Below are 18,851 nucleotides of genomic sequence, written 5' to 3' on the forward strand. Positions count from 1 at the left end.
TGGCTAGTCATGGAATGGTAGGGTGGTAGTCCTGTGACTCTTTTCTAGGGAAACGCTATGAAACTATCTAGAGTGGCCCTTTCAGGAAACACATGAAAAAAAGGAGCAGTCCCCCCTGCCTGTGCTGGTTTATGTTGTTGATCTGATTGGTTGTTCTTTTTTCTCTTTTTTTTTTCCCTTCTAATCCATCTGTTGCAGCTGGGTCTTTCTGTGGGAGAAAGGCTACCAGGAAACAGACTCCGTGGTCAGTTCTGTAACCACAAAAGTGAAAGGAGTTGCTCTGACGAACACATCTGACCTGGGGGCCCGGATCTGGGATGTAGCCGACTATGTGATCCCTCCTCAGGTACCCACATCAGAGGGAGGGGTTTCTAACAAACAGCTGCTGCGTTGCTAAAGCCCGCTGAGGTCTGGAGTGGCTTTGGCTCCAGCCTGGCCCCGATAGGAGGGAATGAAGCAGCTTTGCTGTGCTGCAGAGCCTGCTGAGCACCTGCACCATGAGCCCTGGGGCAGCTTGTTTCAAGAAAAGTGTCCCTGTGCTTGTGCTTGGATAGGAGAGACAATTTTGCAACTTCAGGGAAAAGTCACAACAATAACTGCATATCAAAAAAATCTGAAGCAAAGTAAGCTGTTGGCAGAAGCCCTGGGAGTAGCCTGCAGGTCACTTGATCTGGAACTGAACAGGAGGTATTGCTGTAGTTACTGATGGACTGTGGGAATCTGCACTGTGTGGGGGATGAGGGGTGGCCTCCAGGGTTGCCAGGCACAGCCAAGGTGGTGGTCGTGGGTCACTCTCTGTGTGTGAGATGTGGTGCTGAAAAAAAGTGATGGATTTAGCCAGATTTTGGCTGACTGATCATATTTGCATATCAGTGGAGCAGAAACGAACAATGGATCCTGAGTCGTAGGGGTCTGAAAATAACAGAGGTGGTGCTCCCTGGAGAAACAAACCAGGACTGGTCACATTTCTAACAGATATTTTGAAAAAAAAAAAGTGGGGAGTTTTGCTCAGACTTGCAGCTGGAGCTGTATTTCTGCTTCTGCCTTGCGACTCCCCTGAGGAGCTGTGGTGTCTCTGTTTTCATAACGTGAATGAAGAAGTTTGGGCCAAGTGGGAGGACAGAAAGAGTTGCTAGTCCCACAGTTATTTCTCTGTCGAAAGGTCAGTGCCATCAGGTGGTACATGTGGGAATCTGCTCCTGGGCTACAGCCACCTGGGCTCTGTCAACAAAGACATTTGGGGCGGTGCCTTGGGATAGTCTTTGCAGACTGTTACTGTTAAATTTCCTTCTTGTTCTGCACGTTCAGGAGGAGAACACCGTGTTTGTCATGACCAATGTGATACTCACACTGAACCAGAGCCAGCGCCGCTGCCCAGAGGTGGGTACAGGATCTGCTTTAATTCTGCCTTGTGTGGGTGGCAGTGATGGGAGAGAATTCTTAGAGTTTAGTGTAATTACTGTTCCTCTCCAGCTTCCAGATGATCAAACAGTGTGCCAGGTGAAGAATAAATGTGTTCCAGGGTATGTCAGCACCCACAGCAATGGTAAGAAGCCTTCTGCAAAGGCTCCTTTTTACGTTGTGATACCTCTGTGCTGGGCCTTCCTGCCTGTGAAGGAAGCAGCATTACACTTCAGTCTCCACATTCTCATTCTCTCACACCTAAGAGAACTGAAAAGGAAGCTCAGATTTTACTTCTGGGGGAGAGCAGGTGGGCTTAGACTGTGTTGGGTGGGTGCTGGATGGATGTGTTAGCAAACAGTGTGAGGGCTCCTTCAAGACCTTGAGTCCATGAAGCAGCATTTCACATAGATGAGGATTTGACTCAGAAAAAGGAGCTGATGCTTCTTTCCCTGAAATTGCACTACAAATTGCAGTGGAAGATAGTGGGGGGCTTGGTACAGGCACTTCACCTCTGAGCAGATTGCTTACACCTTACAGAGTGAGGAGGTCTCACAGGGCAAGTACTGCCTCTGTGTAGTTGGTTAGTAGTACCTCTATTCATCTGTCTTTCCAGGCATCCAGACTGGGGAGTGTGTATGGTACAACAGCAGCATTAAGACCTGTGAAGTCTTTGCATGGTGCCCTGTGGAGGATGACTATCATACACCCAAGTGAGTGCTCTGCCTTCCCACAGAGTGGTGGCCCTCCTGAGGGGAGGCTAGCAGTATGCTGTGTTGGGAAAGGATGAAGAGGTGATCACCAAGGGCCCTGCAAAGTCCTGTTTGTGAAAATGTAAGTGAAACTTATTTCCTTTTCCTATTGTTGTGTAGTCCAGCGTTCCTGCGAGAAGCTGAGAACTTCACCATTCTGGTGAAGAACAACATTTGGTACCCCAAGTTCAACTTCAGCAAGTAAGTAGTGTTTGGGGGGCATTGTGCTGTCTGCTCTCTCGGACAGCACAGCAGAGCTGGAAGAGTGGAAGAAGGTGCAACAGATCTCTCTCTCTTCCCCTGTAGGCGAAACATCCTCCCGACTATCAACTCCACCTACCTCAAGAACTGCATCTATGACTCCCAGACAGATCCCTTCTGCCCTATCTTTCGTTTAGGGAAAATAGTTGAAGCTGCAGGACAAAACTTCCAGGAAATGGCTGTGGAGGTATTTAGCAGACCCTTGTCTTGGGCCTCAGCTGTGTTAGAGGAGCAGTAGGTGGTTGTGCCCCTCTGCCTCGTGGCATGAGCCACAGGACACAGAGTAGCTGTAGAATGGAGAGCTGCTCTGGCCAAGGGGACTGGAGTCAATTCTACCAAACAAATATTTGGCCTTGGATTGTTTGGGTGGGCTTACGTGCAAGGTCCTTCTGTACCAGGAGGAAAGAGGGTTTGACTGGGTCAAGGGGCAGTAAATCAGCAGAGAGCCTAGTGCTGGGCTGGCCAGGCACTTGGGCCGCTTACCTTTTCTTCTCCACGTGTCAGGGTGGAGTCATGGCACTGCAGATCAACTGGGACTGCAACCTTGACAGAGCTGCCTCCCTGTGCGTGCCCAGGTACTCCTTCCGCCGGCTGGACAACAGGGACTCTGCCCACACCGTCTCGCCCGGCTACAACTTCAGGTGACGTGGCTGCGGGGGGCACCTGCTGCCACAGGGCCACACACCCCTGGGGGCTGGAAGGGACCTCTGGAGATGGTCTGGTCCAGCCTCCCTGCTAAAGCAGGGTCAGGCAGAGCAGGCTGGGAGCTGTGCCTGGGGCTCAGCCTGCCGCTGGCACAGTGTTACAGGCTGCCTGCGTTCCTCGGGCACTGGGGGTTGCCCTTCAACTTTGGACAGTGTTGTAAAACTTGGGCAGCTTCTCTGGTGCTGTAAAGCACAGAGCAGGTCGGTTCCTCACTGAGTGGAAACGCCAGCAGAGGGGGAAGCTCCACGGGTTGGGTCGGAGGGTTGGAGTCGTGTTTGCATCAGCTTTTGGGGGACTGTGCCAGTGTCTGTGGCGTGGCAGTGTGAGAGCTGACTGTTCTGGGTGGTGCTGACAGGGCAGTGTTTGAGGGGGCCAGGGCGTGGGGGTGGAAGGCTGAAGCATCTCCTTCACTGTGCGTGAGGGAAAAACTAGTCTCTAGAAAGTGGCTGTGTTTGTTGAGGAATACATCTGCACCAGGAGTATCACAGAATTGCCTTGGCTGGAAGAGACCTTCAAGATCATCAAGTCCAACTGCTAACCCAGCACTGCCAGGTCTCTACTAAACTGTGTCCCTCGGTGCCACGTGTACTTTCAAACCCCTTGGGGATGGAGACTCCAGCACTGCCCTGGGCAGCCTGTTTGAGGGCTTAACAACCCTTTTGGGGAAGAAATTTTTCCTTGTGTCCACCCTAAACCTCCCCTGATGCAACTTGAGGCCATTTCCTCTTGTCCTACCACTTGTTATTTGGGAGAACAGAGCAATCCCCACCTCACTTACAACCTCCTTTCAAGCAGTTGGAGAGAATGAGAAGGTCTTCTGAAGGTATCCTTCTGGCATACACCACCAAGTAAACATTGTGGTCAGTGTAGGAAGGTCCAGCACCTCCAGCAACCCTGCCAGTGCAGAGCCAGCTAGCTGGTTGCATTTGGCCTCAGAGCTATAATAATAGAGACTGGCCACCTTGCCAGGATCCTGGCAACAGTTCTGCTCAGGAGACACGTCTCAGGCCAGGCCTGTGCTTGTTCCTGGAATCACAAACTTTCCCTTGGCACAGGGGGTCTCTGTTGGTGGCACTTGAGCAAATTCCCAGAGGGCTGCTGTTGGGTGGAGGTGCCTGGGAGGTGCCAGGCCTGTGGGTGTTGGGGGGTCAGGTGAGAGCAGCTGGAGTTGCTCCCAGCCTGGCTGCCACGGGCTCTGAACTGCTCTTCCTAAATCCAGACTCCACTGCAGCCCCTCACCAACCAGTTCTCTTCTCTTCCACCCTCTCCTCTGCTTCCTCCTGGCTTAGTCAACCATGTGGCAGAGTAAGTCTGATCTCACTGATGTGTTCTCCTCCTTTCCCTGTCTCTTGCCCGTTGTGGAGGGCATGGGGGAGCCTTTGTGTGCCAGGCTGAGCCTGGATGCCTGCCCCTGCCTGCTCCTGGGCCTGCCTGCTCCTGGCCCTGCATGCTCCCGGCCCTGCCCTCTCCTGGCTGCCTACACTCTGCAGCCTCCTGCTGCTGCTCTGTGGGCAGGTTCTCCTGTGGAGCTGAGCTCCCCTGCTAAAGCTCTCTCCCCTTCCCATGCTTTGCAAGTTGCCTGGGCTTTTTTGTGCCTGCTGCTGGCTTAAATTCACCTGTTCTGGGCTTTTCTCCTCTACGTACTTGCCTGCATGAAATCTCCCTTCATTGTTTGGGACTTGTCTCTTGGAAGTACCCATCCCCTTGGGATGGAGGACACACCTGGATGTTGCATGATCACGTAAACCACCTCCAAATTTCCAGCCAAGGTCTCACCTGTCTTTTCTCCAGGTTTGCAAAGTACTACAAGGACAGTGATGGCAGCGAATCACGGACACTCATCAAAGCTTATGGCATCCGCTTTGATATCATAGTGTTTGGAAAGGTAGGGTGGCTTAATTCCTGGAGGTCTTGTGGTGGGGGCTTTCAGAAATGATGAAAAACATATTTACCCTTGGGACTGTCTTCTAGGCAGGAAAATTCGATGTCATTCCTACCATGATTAACATCGGCTCTGGCTTGGCGCTCTTTGGGGTGGTAAGTGGCACTGGCTGCACTGGGGCTCAGTTCTGCTTTAGTGACTCCATCCTCAGGATTGTTGCCTTCAATTCTTTCAATCCCCACCAGGCCACAGTGCTGTGTGACGTAGTTGTTCTGTATTTCATGAAGAAGAAGTACTACTATCGGGAGAAGAAGTACAAATACGTGGAGGATTATGAACTGGTAAGCACCAGTGAAGGCAGAGGGAAGGCAAAAGTTCCTTCCTCCTCTGACTCCAGAGAGCTTCTCAAACAGGATGTACAAATTCCACATCAAACAGGGATTTTGAACCACGGCTCTGAGTAAACTGTGTCTTCGTCAGAGGAGCTACCTCAAATCTGTTGTGGGGAGGAGCACTAGAAACAAACACTGTCCTGTTTCCTGAGCAACCACTCTTGGAGAGGGAAATATATGTTCAAGAACTTGTCATGCTCCCACTGCATCTCTTTTTTTGGGTTGCAGTCTTTGGCAGTTGCCTTCTGAGAGCTGCAGACAACAGCTCTGTCCCCATCAAATCCTTCCTGCTTGGCTTTTGAGGGTTCCTGCTGCTGTGAGCTGACACATTGAGTGGGTTGGTATTCTCTGAGACCAGAATGCTGACAGCCACAGCTCCAGCTCCCTCCAGGATTCCAACGATCCCTTTGGTCAGTAGAAGGATTTAGTGGGATAATGGCGTTGCTTGACTGGTGCTGAGGGTAGAGCTTGACTCTGCAGCCCTGTGCTTGGTGGGAAGTGTTGCTGCAGAGGCTGAATTTCTGAATCAAAAGACCTTGTGGTACTGGAAAAGTAAAGTCTGAGTAGCGGACAGTAGTTTGCCTGTGCAGAGCATTTTAAGTGAAAGGAGAGAAGGAAGAGTTTTCTGGCAGAGAACTGTGATCTCTGATCCTTGCAGGGAGTTGGTGAGACATATGGAACAAACTCCTGACCTCCTGCTGCTGCAGCACCAACTGCTGCTGGAAACTGCTGCTGTGAACATGACTCTGACCCTGCTGTGACACCCGCCGCCTCTTCGGTGGAAGGAAGAGGGGGCAAACCTGAGAAAGGGACCTTCTTCACTACTCTTGGTGGCTGGAGCCAACCCCCAGAGAGAAGAACCACGTCTGCTCCTCATCTGCTGTCTTCCCAAGTTAATTGCACTAAGCACTGAGGCAGAATTGTGCTTTTATGCCAGACCCCTGCATCAGCCAGGCCTGGGACAGGGACTGCTCCGCCAATCTCATTTTGACAGTCCTCCTTTCCCTGAGCTCACTGGTAGCAGAGAGCACAAGGTGACATCACAGATTCTTGCTTACAGTGAATGTGGCCCCTGCCAGGTGTTGCCTGACCCTGGGAGGGCAGCTCTTTGCTCTTGTCAGATCACTTTTCCTGGCCATGAAGAACCCTGATGCTTAGCTGAGCCTCTGCTTACTATCTGATTGTGTCTCCAAGCTCCAGTGGCCACAGACCAAGACAAAGCCCTGTCTGCTTCCATTCTGCTAGGTAAATGCCTTGCTGCTTACAGAAGGGTTTGTTTTGTTTTGTTTTGTCTAATTTTTGTGGTACTACTAAAATTTATTTTCTTTTAAATAAAATATTACCCTCTCTCAGCCCTCTTAAAGTCCTGCAAGCTGGGTTTTGCTTGTGTATTTTTCCCCAGGGCCTGTGTGAAGGTTTGGGTCAGTGAACTGTCTTCATTGTACACAGAAACAGTTACTGGAGAGCTATTGAAGGCAGTGCTGCTGTCTGCTTTGCCTCTTGGTTCTCTGCAAGAGTGCTGCTGCAGCTAGACCTTCTGCTCCACCTTGGTTCTCCTCACACCATGGTTGTGGCTGTTGCAATGAAACCCTGTTCAAAGGAAAAGACTTGAAAAATTTAAGCCAGGGTGGGATAGGACCAGCTGCTCAGAACAGATCTGTCATTCCTTGGCATGCCTCCCGTGCTTTGCACCACCCCACCCAGACCCTGCTGCATTTAATGGGTTTGCACAATCTGATTTAAGTGAAGTCACTGGGTTTTATCTTCATAGGGGTTTGAGCATCTGAGGTGATCACACTGTCAGGCAAGGTGCAGCTCTTCCCTTTCTCTGACCCTCTTCTAGGTTACAGAGCCTGGGACCTAGTCCATACCTCCAGCAGCCTGGCTGGGGCTCTGCTGCCTTTTTCCAGCAGCACAGTGGGTTTGCTACAGAATTCCCTTTTTGTTCTGTTCTTTATCTGCCTCCTGCTGCTGCTGAGCTCTAAGCTGAGTGTCCCAGCTCAACAGGTGCTGTGGTGAGAGCCAGTGCTCCAGCCTGTGCACCTGAGTGGCTCCGGTTGGCCTTGCAGTGGCTAGAGCCACTGTGGCCTCACCCAGTGTCCCCAGTAACAGTACAGCACCAGACTTCACCTGCACTGGAAGGTGCTTTCAGACTCCATTTCCAACAGACAGACTCCCACAGCTTGATAAAGACTGGTCAAACAGGATAATGGTTCCACTTATCAACTAACTCAGGGTTGGGTTGCATGTCATTTATTTCAACTTGTACAGAGAAGCTTGAACAGTTGTGTGGAAAAACATTGAGTTGTTTGTTTTGTTTTGTTTTTTTCTTCTTAGGTAATATAATTTAAAAGTGCTAAATACACAGTATTTAAACTTGATACACCTGATAAAGTTAAATGCATAATAAAGGGGTAGGAATGAAACACAAGCCTTGGTCATTAAACAAACAGTATAAAAATCAGCAGTCGTTCAGGACCTTAGAAAAGAAACAGATCAAGTGCCTGATAGGTAAGAGGGGACCCCCAAGAAAAACTACTCAGACAAGAGGCCTGGTTTCCCCTCAGCACTTTCCTGTGTGCTTTCAGAGCCAAAAAAGGCTTAGTACCCAGCATTCAGCCTACAGTCAGCACTGGGCTTGCTTAAAAGGGAGGGAGTTGGGGCAATCAAGCTATAGGCCAGTTCCAAGGCACAAGCAGAATGTATACTTCACTCTAAGGGAAAGCTAGCATCACTACCAGGACAGCAGCCAGGGGACTGAGCAGGTTGCTATGTACAGTACAGCTTCTCTAACAGGTCATGCATATAGATACCTCTTCCTCACACAGCCACAGGTTATGCTTGCACCAGAACGAAGCAACAAGGAGAAAAAAATCTACATTGAAGTGTCTTCCAGAGAGGAGCAGTGCAGAGCGTGCCCTGGGGACGTGCTGAGCTTCAGGAGCCCTGTGACCCAAGCCCAGGGCAGCTGCAAGCCACCCAGCCTTGGGCATCTCTGAGGCCTGTGTGGCTGGGCATGGAGGAGCTGGTGCAGCTTACTCTGCTCCAGAGCTGCCTTGTGCCTGCCAAGCCTTTGGTGGATGTAAACTGTCTCACCAGGCACCTAATGAATCCCAAACCAGAGCTCACTGCAGCTCTCCAACACACTGCTAACACACACACACACCCATTACTATGCACCAGATACAAATAAGCACATCCCCCTTTTTTTTAAAATTACTAAGTTATTTTTTGGCAGAACAAGTCCATTTACAGGGTTAGAGAACCAAGCTGCCCACCCACAGGCATGTCCCCAGTGAAAGGTCCTGCTCAGGACTGGGGAGCAGGCAGCTGCAGCAGTGCTGGCACCCGAGTTACCAGTCTGGTTTTCCCATAGCTGAAGCTGCAGGGCTTTGGCACAGCCTCAGAGTACAGTGGGAGGAAAACAGTGCGTGTCTTATGGCTCCAGACTCCAGAGTACTGCTCCTGAACCACAAACCACCGTCACTGGCTTTGGAGAGAGCCCAGCAGTACAATGTTTTGGTAATAAATGGCAATTTAGGGGGAGCATTGCTTCAAGTGATCAGAAGATGCAAGGGAGGGTTTGTGTAGGCACTCGTGCACTCGCTAACGCTGTTCTGGCTTTAACAAAGACCTGTCCTGACCAGGAGCTACTGGGGCAGGTCCAACTGAGCAGGGTCAGCGTGCTGCTTGTGCTGCCCAAGTTCAAGGAAGACAAGGGGACGGTCACTTCCTACAGGCAGAGCCCCATGGGCAGGGTTAGCAGGCAGGGATCTTACTCATGGAAACACTCGGGTCTCCCCTAGTGCCCTCTTCCTCAGGGTGCAGGATCACACCTTAGCAGTCCCTTCCGTGCTTGGTACATACGAGTCCTCCCCCCTCTCTCGTGTACACCATCATTTTAAATGCTTCATTCAAGGTCACACAATCCCATCAGACCCCCTCCCCAAAATCCCACTCTCCAGCCACAAAACTGTACTTACCGTGACCTTTCCCCAGGCAAACCCTGACTCTTCTCCAGCTCACCCACACTCGCCTTGTCCAGACACAGAGGACTCAGAAGGTGAGTCTGGCTGTCAGAATCCCTCCCACCACACAAGAGATTATTATTATTATTATTATTATTTTACAAGTACCACAAATTAATCAGAGTAATCTGACTAAAGGTGAAAGAGCTCTTCAGAAGAAACAATTAGGTATACACTTAATTTACTAACAAGCCTCTGATCCACAGGCATTCACAAATTACTGGTAACGAACTTGCAAAAAATACGTAGCGTTGGCCCCAAAATCTAGATAAAGAGTTTGGAAAATGAAAGTTTCTTTGAAAATTACTAGCTAATCTAAGTATTTCGCTAAGATCTTAAATTCTAAGCAAGCCCTAAGTCTATACTTAAAAAATAGCATAAGTTGTATTATTTTAGTTGTAGTAAACCATGTAATGTACATGGAAGTGAAGGATTTTTACCCTGAATTTTATATTTAATAATATATCTACCTAGATCAAGTAAAAGATTTAGAAAGAAACTGTTGTTAGTGCTTCCTCTGCTGTTCAAAAACATTCAGCTAAACGCCACCTTTCACTCCTAGGTCTGCAGCAAAAATAGTTCAGACTGAACTTAAGCCCTTAAATACCTTTTCCTTTCATGCATTGAATACTCAATATATCAAGTCCTAGTCACACCAAGGCCTTAGGAAGGGTGCTAATTACCTTAGGAGGTAATTAACCTCACTTTCTGAACCTCCCAAAGATGCTGTTTAATACCACTTGGCTCACAAAGGCAGGCATTCTTTAAAAAGCTGAAAAGGTGGGTTTTTGCTTTGTTCCCATGCAGTTAAAAAGGTGTCAATTAAAAACAAACCAGAAGGAGGAGAAATAGATGCAACAACATTTCTGGTAGGCCGTGAACTCTCCGAGTGCACACGTGTAGTTCTACTGTTGCATAAATCACTTGGCAAAAGCTTCACCCTCCTGCGTGTGCCCACCGCCTGCCAGCCGGGCAAACGACACCCCTGGGACACGGGCAACAGTCCCCAGAAATTATTTGGCATTAAAACCAGGTCAAAGCAGTTCCAAATGCGTTTTTGTTTGACTGCTTTTTCTTTTTCTGTTTTTTTTTGCAAAGCACTGTTGCTGCTCAACAGGACAGCTCACCCCTCTGCTCTCAGCCAGCCTTCCCCACAAGAAGCCAGCGGTCCAAGCGGTGGGAGATGTTCGATGTGGATGACAAGTGGTCGGATGCCTGACAACATGCTGCTGTGTAAGCTCTACAGCCAGCAGCAGACTCAGCTAGCGCCGGGTCATGCCGTGTTTGGGGCAGGCTCTGTTGAGGCTGCTCATCCTCAGCTGCACGCTCTAGAACGTGCCCTGGATGGACCACGTTGCTCAACAGAACCGTAAAGTTGACGTTCATGAAAGAGGTTCCTCCTCTCCCACGTTGGGCAAGTCGTTGCACTTCAGGTTCTCTTCACTGCCTTGTTTCCTGTTTAAAAAGGAAATAAAACAGTTGCTGAATGACTCAGAAAAAAGGCAAAGCAGACAATGAGACACACACATCTGCCTCTGAGGACCTCTGGGACTCTGAGCATGTAGCAGCTCTCCCCACTTCCCTGTAACAGGCTGGGAGCATCATAAAAAGATGCTTTTCAGCCCATCAGAGGAGCAGGATGTGCCATGTCACAAATATCACCCCTCAAGGCAGTTCTGGGGCAGACAGAGGGTCTGCAAACATCCCAGTCATGGCCCCACATGAAAGATTCAAAGCCCAGCTCCTCCATTCTCCTCCTGTGCATTGCAGTGAGTTCCAGGACACTAAGACAAGGGGCTAAACCTCTCTCTGGGCAGGGGAAGGTGGTGAGACTCACGGCAGCAGGTTCCCAGGGGCAGAGAGTGACCGCTCCTCCCTCCTGCTCCCCTCGAAGGGGTTCCCAAAGGAGCGCTTCCGGATCATCGTTTTAACCAAGATCTGCAAAAACAGATCAGAGTTTGTCAGGGATGATTTCCTTTCATTTGAGAGCAATAGGAACACCCAAACCTCATGCCCAACTGATTAAGAGAAGTAGTGAAAACAAGTTAAAGTTCTCTTTTTGTATTTAAAAAAAAAAAAAACAAACCAAACACCAGAAACAGAAGGAAGGATGTTTACAAATCTCCAGCTGCTTAATACAGGGGCTGGATCCTCATCTGAAATCCTTGGTGCAAGAACTGAACACGCAGATGAGAGGTGTGAGAGGCTGGAAAGAAGAGCAAAGCCAAGTCTAGCAAGATTTTCTCCCCCCAGAAGTAGGTTTTACCAATTACTGCATCCAGTACTTGCATATTCCCAGCTCCCCGTGATTGCCTGGCAGAAGAATTCACTGGAAAAGGAGAGGGGAAGGAAGAAATTGGCACAATTTGGCCTAAACATTTACCAAAACCAATCTGGAAAATTGGCTGTTTGTCTAGCTTTGGCTGCAAAACAGAAAGTTATCCAGCAGCAATCAGAGGCTGCTGGGAGCAGATCAAGTGTCGGGTTCTTCCCAGGCATTCCCAGCTTATTCTGTTGCTTGGGAGAACAATGTGAGCAGCACTGGACCCTGTCTCACTGTGTGCATCCCTCTCTGGGAACCCCTGGCTTCATTTGATGCTGCTTCTCATCCCTCTGTGCCATGTTTATCCTCTTCCTGCAGGGAAGGCTTTTTGTGTGCCAGTCAAAGCCAGGCGAAGCTCCCGAACCTGGCAAAAAAAAACTCAGATGAGGCACCCGAGGGTAATTCTGAAGAACACATGCAAATGGGAAAACACAAGCTCTGCCTGGAGGAGATGTGTTATTTAGGAGGGAAGAGCCGTGGTAAAAGCTCCTTTGCCCTGAGCTGTGCTAAACACACCTGGAGTTTCAGCAGGGCCAGGAGCCCTGAGCCACCCCTCACTGCATCCCAGTGAGTCACCTCGGAAGAGGAGAGAGGGGGAACCCCCCAGCAGTGATCCCTTTTGAGAAGAGCTGCTCCTCCAGCTTCAGCAGCACAAGGCACATTTGCATACTAACATCACTGCGGTCGAAGCAACTTCTGTGGGGTACTGATGTGGGAGAGAGCTCCAGGAATGGAGCCAGATGTGGGCACAGCCACGAGATGGAAAAGGAGCTCCAAGGGAGATCTGTACTTCAAAAAATCACAGCCCGGGTGTCTACAGCAGATAACACCGTGCCAGGGAACTGCCAACGGTCACTTGCTGTTTGCTCTAGCCTTAGGCTAGTGGGCACCCAAAAAAAAACATCAGTAGGTTCAAAACCCACAAGGATTTCACTCTTCACACAGAGCAGGGTTACACTGTGGTTCTCACCACCACAGTGGGTTGCCAAGAATAAAAATATGAGCTTGAAAAGAGATGAGATGAATTCACCAAGAATAGCTCCAGGCAGGGGCTGGTGCAGGCTGTGGCCCAGATAAAACCTCCATCCCAGGAAGCTCCTGCAGCCCCTGCAGGAGGGTGGGCAGGGCAGGAGCTCCTCATGCCTGGCCAAAACACCCGCTCCCAGCCATGGGCAGGTCCTGGACCAGATGCCTTTTTGCCCTGAGCAAATACAGTGATATTTAGGCAGCCAGCTCAAGCGTGGAGACTGGCAAGCCCCCGACAGGTCCCTTTGGGACTGCTCTGAAATAGTCCCCCACACCCTGGGGTATGGTCACCTCCACTGTGATGCTGAGACCCCGTCCTGCAGCACCTCTTTCCAAGAGAGGGGATATCTTTGGTCTAATCCTGCCCAGCTTTTTTGCCCTGCAGCAGCAACCTCCTGCTGCTCAGAACCCCCCTGGGCAGCAGTGCAGACCCCCGTGTGTGCCCACAGACCATCACCTCCTCACACTCACCACGGTGGCCAGGCTGGGGATGTGCTTGACCGAATTCTCCACCTCCTCCTCTGTCACCTCCACGAGGGTGCAGTTCTCATCCTCCGTGGGCAGCAGCTCCACTCCGTTCTTGGTGACCCAAGGGTGCAACTTCAATTAATAACACAGCCTGTCAGGAACGATTTCCTCTTTTTCAGAACTCAAACCAGCCTGGCAAACGCATCTCCTCGCCCAAGCTACGGCCCCTACGTGCCCCTGAAATGCCAGGGAGCAGGGCAGAGACGTGCCATCTTTCTGGCAAGCCAGCTCACCCCAGCACCACTGGGAACAGGTCAGCCTGGAGCAGAAAAATACACAACCTTGGTGACCTACAGCACTGGGCATCTCGGTGGGTTTTAGAGGAGAAGACCTATTTCCACTCCCATCTTATGGATGGACAGCACCAAGAGGCAGGAGTGATTTATTCCAAGCCATACACAGTGATGGTGAGACCCACCAAGCCCTAGTCTTGGTCCTGGATGAATCCACGACAGAAGGCAGAAACCACTCTCTCTCCTTGCCTACACACCTGGTGTCTCGGGTGGCTGCAGGAGGAGCACGAAACATTTCAGCAATTCCCCCGCAATCCTTTCTCCCTACCTTAGTCTCCATTTTCTCAGCTTGTCGCCCCTTCCAGGCTCCCACAGGGGCAGAGGACCAGAAATCTCCTGCGAAAGGCTGTTGCACAGTACTTTCCTGGTAGCAGAGGAAATACTGTACTCAGGGGGTTTCCTTTTGCCTGTGACTTCTGTAGGCACCAAAGGTCCCAAAACTGAGCAGGTCCCGGAGCAGGGGAAGGAGCTGGGACTTACCTGCCCAGGGACCCTGGGCACAGGGGGAGGACCTAGCCTGGCACGATCAAACTGACTCCCCAAAAAAAGCCAAGCAAGGAGAACTCAACAGAAGTGAAACCAGCTCCAACACCAGGGGGCTGGGTCAGTACCTTGATTTCAGGGACCGAAATCCTAGATTCGGGATTTTTATCCAGCATTCGTGTAATTAAATCCTTCAAGAAGTCAGTAACTTCTGGCCTGGGGAAAGGAGAGGGGAGGGATAAGATAAGATGAGGTGGAGAAGGAGGTGGATCCTGCCTCCCTTCCTCATGCCATTGCCAGCTACTATGGGCCTTCCCAGTCAGACTGGGGCCTCATGCACCCAGGTGCCACACAGCCCTTCCTCCAAATAAATATTATGGGCAATCTGGAGTGTGATCCTGCATGTACAGGGCTGGGAGAGCCTAACACCAACTCCACCCAGGCTAACACCCAACAGGGAGCAACTGCACAGGTTAATCCATTCTGTCAACCACCTCTGCAACGTCAATCCCTCCTCCAGCATCTGCAAACCAAGAGATGTTGCCTTCACGTTTAATGCAGAGGAAGTTTTCCAGGGTTGAGGGCCAACAGAAGGGCTGAGCCTGGGTTTTGCAAAACTGCAGCAGAGCAGGGTCAGCCCCACCCCGGGCAGTGCCTGAGAAATGCTTAAATGAGCTTTAAAATAGAGGCTGTGGGGTTGGTTGGGGTTTCTTTTTGAGTACTTACTGGTCTGGGAACTCCAGTGCTTGGGTCTTGATTTTATTGTGTAAACTCAGGATCCTTTCATCCATAAAAGGGCACTACCACCAAGAAGAAAAGGAATGAGAAAAGCAACAGCCTCTGTTAAGAAGCAGCAGAGGGGCAGCCAGCTGCACATCAGGATCTCGTAGGATTTGAAGGAGAGCAAGGAGCCAGTTATGGGGAAATACCAGAAGACTTTCTAGTGCATCAATGTCTTCTTTTAAACACAATGAAAACTACATTGGATGAAAAATGACCAAACTACTACAACGGCTCCTTTGCTAAAGCATCTGGCCAGGCACAGAGATTTTTCCCCAGGGGAAAAGGGAAGTGCAGCCCTTCTGGTTCCATCCATCCTGCAGACAGGCAGAAGTTTCTCACTTCCACCCACACATCCCCAGCTGCTCAAACAGCGTGCACATCCCACCGTGTACCTGGTGTGTGGGAGGCACATGCCAAACACCCCCAGAGCTGGAAACTCCACCTCATTACCTGCCCAAACACGAAGCAGTACAGAGTGATCCCCATGGCCCAGACATCCAAAGCCTGCGGAGAGGGGAAAGCACAGTTAGATCTGCAACAGACAGCCTGTGCAAGGAAGGGTAGTCCAAAGCCCCCCAGATGGCTAGGAAATACCTTTCCAGAGAAGATTTTCCTGGTTTCTGAGAGCGTCTCGGGGGCCATGAAGGCAGGGGTGCCCACGGTGTTGGTCAGGAGGGCATCAGCTCCCTTGAACTCGTTGCTCACTCCGAAGTCGGCGATCTTGATGTGCCCATCCTCCCCCACAAGCAGGTTGGAAGGTTTAATATCCCGGTGGATTATCTTCTGATAGTGCACTGCAGCCAAAGGAAACACGAGGGGTTCAGCTCTGCAGCCAGGGAGCCAGGGCTGTGAGCCTTTCTGCCAACACCACAGCTGGCCCCAGCTTCAAAAAGCCCTGTGCAGTAGCATAAGCCACCAGAAACGGCTCCACACCCCAGCTTCAAAAAGCCCGGCCCCAGGAAATTAGAAAAAAATGAAAAAAAAAAAAATCCCATAGTTTTTGCAGAGAGACTTACAGTATTCAATACCCTTGATCAGATCCTGGAAGTAGAACCGAGCCTGGTCCTCGCTGAGAGGTTTCAGGGTTGGGATTTCCATCACGGGGCTGCAAAGGCAACAGAGAGTGGAGCTTGTTCCCCACCCAGCTTCCCCAAACAGCTTCTGGAGGCTCTGCTGCCGGCGGTGACAGCGTGCAGCCCGGAATGCAGGCACGTCTGGGGGGTACACGACTGTAACAGGGCTGGGGAGATGCTACCTGAGCCTGTAGGAGACCCACCACGAACCTCCCCATCGTCTCTGCATCCTGTGCCTGCCTCCAGTGGCTGAGCTGTGCCCCCCACAAACCAAAATCATGCTCATGCCTTAGTAGGTTTAAATCTGGAGTTCACTACTCACCCTTGCTTCACCAGTTCAAACACTGAAACACAAAAGAAAAAATGGTTACTGACCACTTACAGGATGCAGCTCCTGCAAGCACAGTCCCAGCACAAAAGCAATTTTTTTAATGACAAAAAATCTAAAAATGATGGTATTTTTTTTAAATGAATGCTATCTTATGGAAGGCACATGGCATTTTGGTTCTTTCCATTTTTCAGTTAAGAGGATGCTGCCAACTACCTTCTTGCTGCAGCTTCAGCACCATGAAGTGCCCTCTGCATGGCACCTGAAACCCTGTTTTCCTGCAGGACCAAAGCTGAGCCCACACCCTGAGCAACCCCCTGTGCTTGGCCATGAAGGCATCACACACTCCTCCCCTAGTGCAGGCTGAACATAAACGATGGGGAGGAAATGCCTCCTCCAGAAGTGTGTCTCTTACCTCGAGCAGACCACTGCAGTCTGCAAGACAGGTTGGGAAGTGGCTCGTTTATACTATGGATAATTAAGATGTGCCTTGTTCTCAAAACCAAAGAAATAAAGCTAGTTGCTAGCAGCCTGGCTTCAGAGGTGAGAACATAACCCCTGGTGCCTCTCATGGCAAAGCATGACCTGGTGTGGAATTAAAGCCTACAACCACTCCTGCTCCTTTCCGAGCCCTGGCTGGATCCCATTTGCCCTGACCATGAGAGGGGCTTTGCTCCTCCAACCCATCCAGGCCATACCCACTCCAGAGGACAGACCCAACCCCGCATGCAGCCACCCCAAAACACGGGGGGAACCTTTTGTCCCTGCAAACCCCCATCCCACAGACACCCCGCGAGCGCCGCAGGGCGGTGGGCAGTTACCCATGTACAGGTGGTCCTCACTGGGGTCATCCAGGACCTGCCGAAAGAAGTGGAAAGGAAATTAAACAGCACCAAAAAAAAACCTGCAAATGAAATGCTGTGATTGTTTTGTTGAGCAGCCATCTCCATTCTGCACCATCTGCACCATTGGCATGGTCTGCTCATCTCCGAGCTCCTACCCACAAGGGGTGGGAAGAAAAAGAGGACAGATATAGCTGTACTTCAAGGAAGTAAATATTTAAAACACACAGGAAGCATCATCTGACTCATGAGCCAAATAAACTCCAGCCTGCACAACCTTAATTCTTGATTTTTTGGACTGGTTCATGCAGTCAGTAGGCGGAGGGCAGGTCAGCTGCACCACAGGAACACCAGTTCCTCCACAAAACCCATCTGAGCACATGGTTCTTTTAGGGAAGCAGCAATTTCTGCATTTCGCTTTTTGAGCAGGGAAGAAAAAAAAAAAAACCTTTCAGGAGGTGGGACTGAAAAATCTTTACATCAAGGAAAACACGAGTGTCCTGTCATCCCACCCCCTCTGCAGTTGCTCCCCCCGACCCAAGCTGACACAGCCCCTCCCTGCAGCAGCCAGGCTCCTTCACACTCATGCTCACCTCCACCAGCTTCACCACGTTGGGGTGGTCCAGCTTCTTCAGTATGGCAATCTCCTGGTAGACCTGTTCGATGGGCCCCCTGGGCTGCAGGCAGCCCTCGGAGGCAGCTTTGGTCCCACGGGGTGGTGGGCGGCCTGTGGAGAAGGCAAAGATGGAGTGGCTGGTTGGGAAGGAGCTCCCAGGGTACCCAAAGCACGGGATCCTAGAATGTTTTGGGTTGGAAAGGACCTTTAAAGGTCATCTAGACCAACCCCCCTGCAGGGAGCAGGGACATCTGCAACTCAAGCAGGTTGCTCAGAGCCCTGGCCAACCTCCCCTGGGATGGTTCCAGGGATGGGGCAGCGACCACCTCTCTGGGCAACCTGGGCCAGTGTTTCACAGGTGCAGGACCTTGTGCTTGGCCTCGTGAGGTTCACCCATGCCCACTTCTCCAGCTCCCTCTGGCTGGCATCCCAGCCCTCAGGAATGTTAACCCTCCCCCACCCTAAAGCTTTTGTGTCACTTACGGGGGAAGCCCGCCTGTCTCATCAGCTTCTTTTTGGAGAGAACCTTCATTGCCTGCAAGAGGGGGGAAAACTGTGAGATCTGGGGCAAATCCAGGATAAAATGGGGTTGGTGGGATGGGGCTGGCATGGAGCCAGGGAGGGAGTCAGCAGAGGGATCCATCCCCACCTGCCCTGCTGCAGGCGCCAGGACTGGGCACTACTCACATAGTAGGTGTTATCATCCTCGTTGTAGGCCAGCTTCACTACCCCATAGGAGCCCTAGGGAGAGGCACAGCCATGGGGGAACAGTGAGGGACAGTCCAAGAAAACCCCAAAACACCAAACTGGGCACCAGGGTCCTCTGCAAACCCAGCCCTGCTGGGATCCCAGAGTGATCAACCAGCGATCGATCAATCACCGGCGGTGCCGGCAGTAGTGGGACACACGGGCTGGCACCACACCACCAGCAGAGCAAAGCTTCAGATGTCCCAGTTTGTGCCAGGGAGGGGAAAGGGGAATATTAAAAATATTTTTAAAAAAAATACAATTCCCTTGGTACCACGTGGCAGAGACCAGCACGGCAGTGAGGAGCTGGCTGAGTCGCCGTGGTGAGCAGCTCAACTCGCCACCTCCCTGGCCAGAAAGCTACAGTGAGCCCAGCACCCTCCCAACC

At 51.0% G+C, this 18,851-nt stretch overlaps 2 protein-coding genes across 2 annotated transcripts; one reads left to right on the forward strand and one right to left on the reverse strand.

Moving 5' to 3' along the window:
- Positions 1-198: 198 nt before the first annotated feature.
- Positions 199-6,084, forward strand: P2RX4 (purinergic receptor P2X, ligand-gated ion channel, 4; the record flags this gene model as incomplete). The annotated part of the gene is made up of 11 exons (XM_008939739.1): positions 199-346; positions 1,309-1,380; positions 1,474-1,546; positions 2,018-2,114; positions 2,274-2,354; positions 2,460-2,601; positions 2,919-3,055; positions 4,911-5,004; positions 5,091-5,156; positions 5,247-5,342; positions 6,052-6,084. Coding segments are annotated over 11 exons (1,039 nt in total), but the record flags the coding sequence as incomplete, so codon positions are not given.
- A 4,719-nt stretch (positions 6,085-10,803) lies between these two features.
- Positions 10,804-18,457, reverse strand: CAMKK2 (calcium/calmodulin-dependent protein kinase kinase 2, beta; the record flags this gene model as incomplete). The annotated part of the gene is made up of 13 exons (XM_008939740.1): positions 10,804-10,876; positions 11,259-11,359; positions 13,242-13,370; positions 14,203-14,290; positions 14,801-14,874; positions 15,308-15,361; positions 15,452-15,651; positions 15,874-15,962; positions 16,253-16,274; positions 17,080-17,116; positions 17,694-17,827; positions 18,200-18,251; positions 18,404-18,457. Coding segments are annotated over 13 exons (1,107 nt in total), but the record flags the coding sequence as incomplete, so codon positions are not given.
- Positions 18,458-18,851: the final 394 nt, after the last annotated feature.

The sequence above is a fragment of the Merops nubicus genome, unplaced genomic scaffold, assembly GCF_000691845.1.
Source record: "Merops nubicus isolate BGI_N331 unplaced genomic scaffold, ASM69184v1 scaffold28324, whole genome shotgun sequence".
In the NCBI taxonomy this organism is placed as follows: domain Eukaryota; kingdom Metazoa; phylum Chordata; class Aves; order Coraciiformes; family Meropidae; genus Merops; species Merops nubicus.